The 10,866-nt window shown below is 35.1% G+C and overlaps 1 protein-coding gene across 1 annotated transcript; it reads right to left on the bottom strand.

Moving 5' to 3' along the window:
* Positions 1 to 547: 547 nt before the first annotated feature.
* Positions 548 to 1,510, bottom strand: LOC100927686 (olfactory receptor 10K1-like). Its single transcript, XM_003767905.1, has one exon. It carries the CDS (start codon positions 1,508 to 1,510, stop codon positions 548 to 550), a length of 963 nt encoding a protein of 320 aa, XP_003767953.1.
* Between the last annotated feature and the right edge of the window lie 9,356 nt (positions 1,511 to 10,866).

The raw sequence follows: 10,866 nt of genomic DNA, 5'->3' as shown, positions 1-10,866 counted from the left end.
AGACCTGAATTGAATTCCTATATTATCTATTAACCAGTTTTGTGGCTTAAATTAAGTTACTTCACTTGCCTAGGGCCTTTATTTTCTCATTGGCAAAATAAAAGGGTTTGACCAAAATTTCTCTAAGTGTCTCTTCTAGCTTTTCATGTAACAATTTCCAAATCCATAAGAAGTGAATAGAACCTTGGGCTCTAGGGATTCAAAGGGTAGGAAGGGATATGGAAACCATTATGACATGAGCAAAAATTTCTAACTTCTATCCCAAGGAAATTGTTGAATGTGAATTATGAAAGAATAGGAACTAAAACTCTACAAAGCTAAACTAAAGGAGGGAGATTATAAAATTAGTTAGTTATGGTTAGTTCATTTCATTTTGCCTAAAGGACAAAATTTATCTCTAAATTTATTTCATTCTCACATCTGAAAAGTGTCTATTGTTCAGAGTATATTCTTTTCATTCATCTAACAATAACTCATGGGACAATCTAATGGGTTCAGATTGCTTGTTCTGATTAATGGCCTTCCAATGATAGGACTGACAAAAGAATTAAGCAAGGGGTGTGTTCCCTGCAATTTTAGGACACAGATTTTGGCCCATTGCTCGCCAAAGAGCTGCTTTGAACTCCTTGTTCCTCAAACTGTAAATCATGGGATTAAATAATGGGGTTAGGATGGTATAGGACACAGATATTAGAGTATCTTGGCTTGAGATGTAATTGGTCTTGGGCCTCAAATAGATAAAAGAGGCACAACCATAGTGGACAGTCACAACAATAAGATGAGAAGCACAGGTAGAGAAGGCTTTATATCTGCCCACAGTGGAAGGGATCTTTAAAATGGCAGAAATGATACGGATATAGGAGACAAGAATTAACAGCAGAGGAATGACTAGGACCAACACACTAAGCATGAAGATGATCATCTGACTTAAACTGGTGTGATGGGAGGCCAGCTTGAGAACAGGAGAAATGTCACAGAAGAAGTGATGGAGCTGGTTGGAGGAATGGAAGGGCAAGTGAAAGACCAGAGAAGTGATGATCAAGGCAACAGTAAAACCACAGGCACAGGCTGCAGCCACGAGTCCCAAACATGTCCCATGACTCATCAACACTGTGTAGCGGAGAGGGTTGCAGATGGCCACGTAGCGGTCATAGCCCATGGCTGCCAACAGGAAAGAGTGAGAACAGCCGAGGAAGAGAAAGGTGAGCATCTGAACAATACAGCCCAAAAAGGAGATGGTCTTCTTCTGGGATAGCAGATCTATCAGCATTTTGGGCACAATGACAAAGGTATAGCAGGTCTCAAAACAAGACAGTATTCCAAGAAAGAAATACATAGGAGTATGAAGAGCTCGCTCCAGCAGGATGGTGGACAGAATCACAGCATTGGTGCTCAGTGTGAACAAGTAGAGGAGAAGGAACAACACAAACAGTAGTCGCTGAAATCCAGCCAGGGCTGAGAAGCCAAGAAACACAAATTCACTGACAGCTGTTAAATTGTTCCTCTCCATAGAGAAAGATCTTCAAGATAGGTAAAGGAATAACAGGCTATCCAAGAATAGAGACTTAAAAATATTAAGCTTCTTTCACCCTTTGTAATATCTCTGTTCATGAAGCTGGAAAAGAGTCTACAAATGAGCATTTCTTCTCAATAACTATCTCTAATCTTCACCATGTTTGATTTCTTACCTTCTCATTTAGCTCATTCCTTATTCCTTATTTATTATTATTTAATTTGTTCTCACTTGCCTTGATCTCACAAGGCCCTGATCCTTTGGTTTCACAAGTTCTATACTCAACCTAGTGGTCTTCTTTGCAGCTTGTTCAAGTTCCCACAAATACTCCTCAGTTCTGATATGCATACTTACTACCTTCATTCTCTCCTTCTATATTCTAACATCTTTACCTCAACTTCAATCTTATATCCGTTTATTCTATCTAGTCATTTGTTCATTCAAAGATTTTATAAGATTGAAGTGATGTGAAGTTGTCAAAACTTATGACAGTGGAACACAATATTTGTCATATGACTTACATACAGACTTGCTAACAGGCCATTTCTTTTAGCTGATTTGGTAGTGGCTATTCACTGAGAAGCTAATCCATCATCTGCCTAGCAACAAATTGGGGGACACTGAAACTTATACAACCATTTATCAAGATTGAGAAGCTCTTCAACTGAAACTAATGAAGAGAGCCCATACCAAAAAAATCATAGAACTGTAGATTTAGAATTGGAAAAGATCTCAGACATCATATAGTCCAATTCATCTAATTTTGCAAATAAGGAAAAATAGGTCTACTGAAGTTGTTGCTTGACTATATAATACAGGCAGGAAACAACAGATATACAACTTGAACACAAATCCTCTTACTCTTTTCATTATATTATGCTATTTCTTTTTTTAATTATAACTTTTTATTGACAGTATTATGCTTTTTCTTAATAAATTCTTGAAATTGTTATTTTCTTTCTAGATAGGTTTCATTGTGTTTTACACTTTTCTTATATAAAACTTGCATTCAGTTACAATCTCACCTCATTCAGGTGGGACCACTTTTCCCAATTGGTCTATATCACACACACACACACACACACACACACACGCACACCATTGAGAGTTGGTGTGTACATGTGCATATATGTGCATGCATATGTATGTGTGTGTTGTGTGTTGTTTGTGTGGTGAGTCATAATCCTATTTGGGGTTTTTTTGGCAAAAATACTGAAGCTTTTTATATTTTCTTCAAAAGCATCAAACAGATTATTTAAAAGATCAAATTCTACCTCAGATATTAACCTGGCTAGCCTCCATTTCCTTATCTGAAAAATGGAAATAAAACTCTAATGCTTATTACCAACATTACCGAGTTATGATGAGAAAAATGTTCTAAAGGTTCTAAAAACCTATGTAAATTTGTTTTATTTTATTTACCAAGAGGTACATTGGCTCTAGTTTAATGAAAATAGGCAGTAAGAATTTAAATAATGTAAGAGAATTCAGTATTTACAGTGTGATCTAACTGCATTTTTTTTACATACATAACAAGGATATTATAATGCCTTTTCTGGGCATCTCTGGAAGAGAATGTAGGGTTATCCCACCATTTTCCTTCTGTTTTTCTGGAAAATTATCCTTTGTTTGATGGTATTTGTTTCTCTCCCTGTGATTCCTTGAAAATCTGTTAAATGATGAATTACTCACTATGACTACACAAAGAACACAAAAAACAGATACATTCATTCTGTATAGTCACTCACTGCAATTTACATGGCTAATGAGCTATCAACTAAGAAGGGACAGACAGAAAAGTCACAAAAGTCAAATTTTCTTCCATCAGGCCAATCCATCAACTAAGAACCAAATCCAATAGCACCTTCCAATAGCCAGTCTTTTAAGGAAGAACTAGAGAAAAAGAGAGGAAATGTTTGTATCTAAGCCTAGTTTCAACCCTAACCTCTTCAAACTAGTAAAGAATGTATTGAATAAAGTAATAGAAATAGTAAGCAAAGAAAGGAGACATTTTCATATATATATATATCCAATCTTATTTTACTTTACTGAACTAAATATGGAACTCCATCCATCTTTAAACTCTATGCTTTTATACAGGCTGTCTGCTCATGACTGAAATAGTCTTATTAGAGGTGTAAGAGGAATAAGAAACCACAAGTCTACATTCCTGGCCCATCATATATGGTTTAACCCAGCACCCCCTGTTCTTTGTCTGCCTCATCAGATCTATTCACAGAACTCTAAATAGTTGCCATGGCATAAATCATTGTTTCTCAGTGTCTTCCCTCCTAGATGACTTATCCAGATATCACACACACAAACACACATATATGCAGACAAACACACACACACACACCATGAAATAAAGGTCATTGAGCGCACCCAGCTCTAATACTCTGATCAATAGAAAATAGAATCTATGAATCACAGAGAAATGGGAAGTGTAGAGTTTCATCTAACATAGTAAAAAAAGAAAAAAAAAACAGAAGAGAAATCTTTCAGAAATAAAGTCAAGTAGACACTCTTATTACCTCTTGGAAACTCCCTTTAACAGTGATACAGTGATCCTTAACAGAAGATGTGATTGACTTTACCCAGCTTTAGTAATCTGGAAAGGAGAAAGAATGCAATCATGGATGATAGACAGTTCTATCAGTATAGGGCTTGATCCAAAACTCTGGAACAAAACAGAAATAGTATTCAACAAGATGGTGGAGAAAGAGGTTGAATGAAATTTCAACTCCAAGAGAGCTAAACCCCTAAACAGCTAAAAAGTCATAAAGAAAAGAAACAAGAAAAGGGAAAATAAGATAATTTATTTCAGGCAATATGGTTGAATGAAAAGACATGTGTAAATTCAACTTCTCTCTCTTATTTCAAAGAAGCAAGTAAAGTACCAAAAGGAATAAAGGGATAATAATAAATATAAAAATAAAGGATATGAAAAATATTATAAAGAACCAGCATCATTGATAAGCAAAAAAAAAAAAAGAGACTATCTAGAAAAAAGGCACAATACAACAAATAAATACTAAAAAAGAAGAAAGGCAATTTGAAAACCCCCAATTAAGTGCAAAAATATTATAGGACAGCCACAAAGATGATAATGAAATAACTGGGGGAAAAAACCTCCAGAATGATTTAAAAGATAAATTTTAAAACTAAAAGAAATAAAAATGTAAATCATGATCCAAATCAGAACTTTCAAAGATTTTTTTGTCAAGAATGTGGCCATTTAGAAAATATCACAAAGATAATTTTCAATAAAGTAAAAAGAGTACAATTCTCAGCAAAAAAAAAGTTGAACATTTCTCTCAAAAGAAACCAGAGGTACGCCGAAAATTTTATACATATTATGTCAATCAAAATAAACACAAGAAAGTTAAATGTTTATCTTTGGGAGACAGAAAAAAAAAATTAAAGCAATGAAATCAATCTTGTAATGATTCCAGTACCAAGATAAAGACTTTACAAAACAAAACACATCATTTCAGGTAAAATAACAATAAAATCATTTATAGGGGGAAAGAATCTAAAGTACAAAAGTCTTAGGGGGTCAAAAGAACCAGGGGTAAGAAAAGAGGAAGAATTGAATTATTGTACATTAGACTAAAAACTACATTCCGTTAAAAGGGAATCAATAACTGGGGACATAAAGTACAGAGGAAAGCTGGTTGAATGGGAAGACAGGAAGGGGGAAAAGAGCAGGATCCAGATATAAACTTCCACGTGAGGCAAAAGGATTATTGACTTTTTTTTTCAAGTTTCTCATTGCTCTGGAGGAGAAGACTTAGAAGAACAGGAATAGGGGCAGCTAGGTGGTGCAGAGGATAGAGCACCACCCCTGAAGTCAGGTGGACCTGAGTTCTTGTCCGTGGGGCCAAACTGAAAAAGTCTATTTGACTGTGAGCTGTTACATTAGGTCCTGGACTCCTTGAGAGCAGGAACTGTCTTTCCTCTTTCTTTTTTTCTCTTGACCTTACCTAAATAACTGGGAAGTTGTAGCCTGAAATAGAAAGTCAAAACAAATCTTCACTCACACTGAGAGGTCTAATTAGTCTTAAACATTAAAATTCTTAAGAGACTTAAGAGAACTACTGTGCCTTCCCTGAGTCTTCTCTTCTCCATGCTAAATATCCCTAATTTCATCCTCATGTAATATGGATTCTATGATTTACAGCACCCAGTTTTGCCTCTTCTGAATATTTTTCTACTAATGAACTGATGAATAAATAAGTGAAAATTATTATGATCATAAATTCAGACTTGAAGAATATCTTAGAGGCCATCAAATTCAACTATTTCATTGTACAGAAGAGAAAACTGAGGCATAAAAAATTTAAGTAACTTACCCAGTGTCATAAAGTCAGAATTTTATCCATTATGCAAAATAGAAGCATTGCAAAAGAAAATTTAGCACTCAGAACTGAGTGAAATATTCCAGGTAGGTTCCAAACAGGAGGTAATACTAATATTCTAATCTCACTATATTCTGCGTCCTAAATTAACTAGGGTCATTTGTTCCTTGACTTCACCATAAGATTTTGTGGTTGGTAAATTGAACTTGATAGGAAAGTCATCAGATCAATTCCATTGATTCTGTGCCTGACCCTCATCTATACCTGCTTCCTAAATTCTATCTTATAATTCTAGTTCAATGCATCTTATAATTCCTAGTGCTTAAACTTCTAATTTCGTCTGCTTGACCATTGAGTCTCCCTAGAAGAGAATCTTATGAATTTTCATTAAAAGTCTTACAATACTAGGTCCAACCTATGGCAGATGCAGAGATCCAATTATCCAAATAGCATGATTACCTCACCAGTACATCTTTCTGGGCCTCATGAATGGTAACTTTAGTCATAACCAAATGCAAGTAGAATAACAAATAATTTATGCAATGGATTTAACCTGATAGTCAATTCAGATAAAGATTTCTTGTTTATCAAGTCACAATACATTCATTCTAAATCAATTGGATGATCCTAGAAAAAGTAGGAGACAAACTCAGCTGTGACATGGACTAGGAGAGTGACTATGGGCAAAACAAAATATTTGAGAGAGCTCATTTTTCTCATCTATAAAACAAGAATAATATTTACACTACTTTAAAAATATTTTGTGAAGCAAATGTTTTGTAAATCTTACTCTACAAATCTGAGATGGTGTCATTCATCATAACCTTAGAGAACAGAACAAATAGCTGAAATATATATTTTTATTTAATATAAGGACATTATGTAATTAGAAATACCCCAAAATTAAATTAGTTCTCTCCAGAGATAGTAAATCTTTTGTTACTGGAAATATTCAAACAATATATGAATGGCTATTTGATAGCAAAATTGTAGAAGAGATTCATGCATCACATAATGATCATCTTCATGTTTTTGCCCAACAGAGCAATTCTGTGATTCTATTATTTTGTGACTGCCTCCCACCTGTAGCCTATGGGACTTCTCAGTTCTACCGGGTTCCCACCTGGTAAAAGGAAAGCCTTAGTTGCTTCCATGGAAGCAGCCCCAGCTTTTCAGAAGGAATTCAGGCAGCCCTGAATTGTGCCATCATTGGGTTCTTGCACTGAATTTTTGGGGTAAAGGGAAGCTTCAGGTCCCTTTGTAAGCAGGTGTTGAAGGGAGGAAACAAAAAGAAATGTGCTTTCAGAAAGAAACCCACAGGATGGGCAATGATCCCCCACAGAGTCCCATAGAAATCACCCTATCTCTCCTGCTCTTTCCCTGAGTTATTTTATCTGGTTTGTTCCTGACCTTTCCCCAAAACAATTCATGAATATAAACTCATGGGAAGTCCTGGGCATAATCATAATTGCCCCAAAATTAGGAAGAAAACATACCTGGTAATTCTGTTTGAGTCCTGAAGAAGAAAGTACCAAAGAGAAGTTGGGGGGAAATAGATGTTATTTGCATATGGGCCTTTCTGATGTTTCAATTTTGACTTTTTTACCACTAAAGTAATTTTGTTGCTATGTCATGTTTCAATCATATCTGACTCTTTGTGACCCATTTTGGGTGTTTTTTATTTGTTTGTTTATTTTTTTGGCAAAGACAATGGAGTGGCTTACCATATTTTTTTCTCCAGTTGATTTTACAAATGAGAAACTTAGAGTAAATGAGTTATCCAGGGTTACACAGCCAGATTTGAATTTATGAAGATAAGACTTCCTGATACCAAACCCAGTGTTCTATCCACTGTGCCAACTAGCAGTCCAAAGTAACTTCAGAAGTAAAGTAACTTACCTACTCTTAGTTACCACTTTCTCATCTGCCAACAAACATACTTCATCCTTTGTTTTGGGGATCAAGAAGACCTTGGGTGGAAAGTAGGTTGAAAGAGTAAATTAACATAAAAATGGGAGAATTTCCTTTTGTTTTGACCTGTGATTTCATCAGCATAAGAGATTCTAAGTTGGAAAACTCCTCTTCCAAAGCATATCAACAATTGTTTGTAGATTCTAGTCTTGGAAAATTACCCAAGATGTTGAAAAATAAAGTGTTGCCCATTGTCATGTATATAGTATAGTGTAGTATAGTATAGAAAGGACTTGCTTTCTCACTGCAAGACCGATTTTCTCTCCAGTTTCTTATTATTTTTCACATGGGTCTCAAATCACTGTCTAAATATCACAGAACAGAGGACAGTATATTAATGTATTCAGTTTAGCCCTTTTTTCCTTTTATATACAGAAAGAAGTAGAGATTAAGCAATGATTCAGCTCATTTAGGCTGTATAAGAAAGCTCATCTGGACTCCACAAGATAAAAATCCACTTTAGCACATGAATGACAAAGTTTGGCTTTGATATGGTAGTACTGAGTGGGATCCTTGCCAATTGTCCTTCCCTTGAGGTAGTGTAGGCTTAACCTCTATGGCCCTCTCTTACCTGTACTCTACAATGTCACAAATGTTCCAGTTCAAAGAGATCCCCAACTGCCCAGGCTGCTTCCTCCCAATATGTCATGGGTGAGTTCCCAATGTTGTCAATTAAAAACACTGAGACTATGGTTTGGAATGTGTCAGAGATTCTGACAATCATCAGGATAATGACCCACCTTCCTCCATATCACTCCTCTTTCTCTCTGACCAGAGAAGTGAGTCTTCAAGTTGTCAGTGACCACAGGTTAGGGTTCTTAATGAGGAGAGGTAAGTTTATTGGTCCCCTAGCACTAGAGTTGCTGCTATGGAGAAGTTTCACAGGGGTTAATTAGCAATCATGGTTCTCATGGAAAAAAGTAATCATTTTCACACAAGTGGTCTCATTCTAGGGGCCTTAGAGATTCAAAGGACATTATTATGATGTCATCATGAAAACAATCCAAATTTATAGAGTGCTTTATATATATATATATATATATATATATATATATATATATATATATAAAACACTTTATGGTCATTACCCCATCTGCTTCTCTATGAGATAGGTAATCCAATTATTAGTATACCCCTTTTATGTATGAGGAAACTAAGGCACATAAATGTTAAGTGCCTTGTGTAAGATCAAGGAGCTATTATGTAGCAGAAAACAAATTCCATGCCTTCTGATTCTAAGTCCAAATGTTCCAAACTCAGTGCTCCTTCAATTAAATCAAACTTTTCATCCCATATCAGATACAAGGACAGTCACTCTGCCTCCAAAACATTTCTCATTCCTTTTGTCCATTTTAAATGCTTTTATTGATGATTCTTTGTTTCCTATCATCATAGTTTTCCCTAATATTCCTCTACTGTTCCTCCCAGAGAGACATCCCTTATAACAAATAATATCTTCTAAAGATGAAAGAAAAGCAAAAGAAATGGGAAAATTAACATAATCAATCAATACATTGAAAAAATTCCAAAACCACTTGCAATGCACAACATCTGTTGATCTACCACTTCCACAAAATAACAGATTGGGAACATCTTCTCATCTCTTTTTTCAAGTCAAGCTTGACTTCATAATTTGATAATATTTGATTTTCATATTTTGGTGTGTGGTTGTTCTTTCCATTTACATTGCTGCAATCACTATGTATATTTTTTCTTTTTTATTTCATTTTGCATCAGTTTATGTAGATATTTCTATGCTTCTCTGTATTTATCATATTCATCATTTCTTACAACAAAGTCATATCCCATTATATCCATATTCCTCAGTTTCCTCATATGTAAAAATGAAGAAGTTTGACAAGTGGCATCTGAGGTACTTATAGTTCTGCTCGAGGGCTACTGAAGTCCTTTACCACTCTTAGATTCTGTGATTTTGTGATGTCGTGGCATGAACATTAGATACAAATCAGAACTTTTATTTATGATGATGAATTCAACCAAGTTACTTCTCAAAAGCCCAGTTTCCTTATACACAAAATAAGGAAGTTGAAATAAGTAATCTTCCCATTATAAATCTTGTATATAGATGACATACTTTGTTATCAGTATATTCCTTATCAGAAACAGAAATGTTATAAGGAAGTAGATCTATAATCTAGGAAACAAGTCTGCTTTGCCGAGCCCCTATCTTCTTTTCTCCCCTTCTGATGAGGTATGCTATGGGTTCTCTGTTCTTAAGGGCCATTTAAGCGATTTCATCTGCCTCTGTCTCTCTAGAATGGTCCCATATGCTACTGGATCATAATTTATCATTGATATATTTCCCCTGGCATATAATAAAGTGCCTTATTCAGATAGAGGTTGGAATAGATGGTCTCCAGAGTTCCTTCCAACCTGAGACTATGTGATTCTATAATATGTTTGACAGATTTAATGTAATCTAATTTGAATAAAGTAGAAGTCAATAAACATTTATTAAATATTAGTATGTCAAGCCTTCCAGAGCATCATCATCTTCACTATCACTAACATTTTTGCCCGGGTATTAGAGTATGCCGAACATTTTCCAATAAATAAATATTTATTAAACATGTACTATGTGCCAACTGTTATGCTAAATGTAGGAGATATAAAGAAATGTAAAAATAGTACCTGTCCTCAAGGAGTTTATATTCTAATGAGTGAAATAGCAGAGAGTTGAGGGAAGATACAGGAAAGAAAGAGTTAACACCATAATTTTTACCCTGCCTTAAAGTATGCAGAGTTCTTTCTGAATTTTCTCAAGTCACAGCCAGTGGAATGCTTCCCCTTCACTCAGGTGCCTAAATCATTTGAGTTAAGACTAAGACCAGAGATGATATGCCAGAGTACTCAATGTGAGAAAAAGCTTTTAATTCCTCCTTGTCCATGAAAGTTGAATCTTTAAATCCACTATAAAGACTTTGTCTGGACTGACTAACTTTCAGTAAAGAAGCTTTGGACCCAGAATACTTTTTAGTCAAATTATCTCCAAATTCACTG

The sequence above is a fragment of the Sarcophilus harrisii genome, chromosome 4 (genome assembly GCF_902635505.1).
Source record: "Sarcophilus harrisii chromosome 4, mSarHar1.11, whole genome shotgun sequence".
NCBI lineage: Eukaryota > Metazoa > Chordata > Mammalia > Dasyuromorphia > Dasyuridae > Sarcophilus > Sarcophilus harrisii.
The sequence above is the reverse complement of the archived record's forward strand: the minus strand, read 5'-3'. Positions and strand labels throughout refer to the sequence as shown.

Bases quoted from the DNA above. Each gene is read 5' to 3' on its own strand.
- LOC100927686 (XM_003767905.1), bottom strand. From the start codon at position 1,510: ATGGAGAGGAACAATTTAACAGCTGTCAGTGAATTTGTGTTTCTTGGC.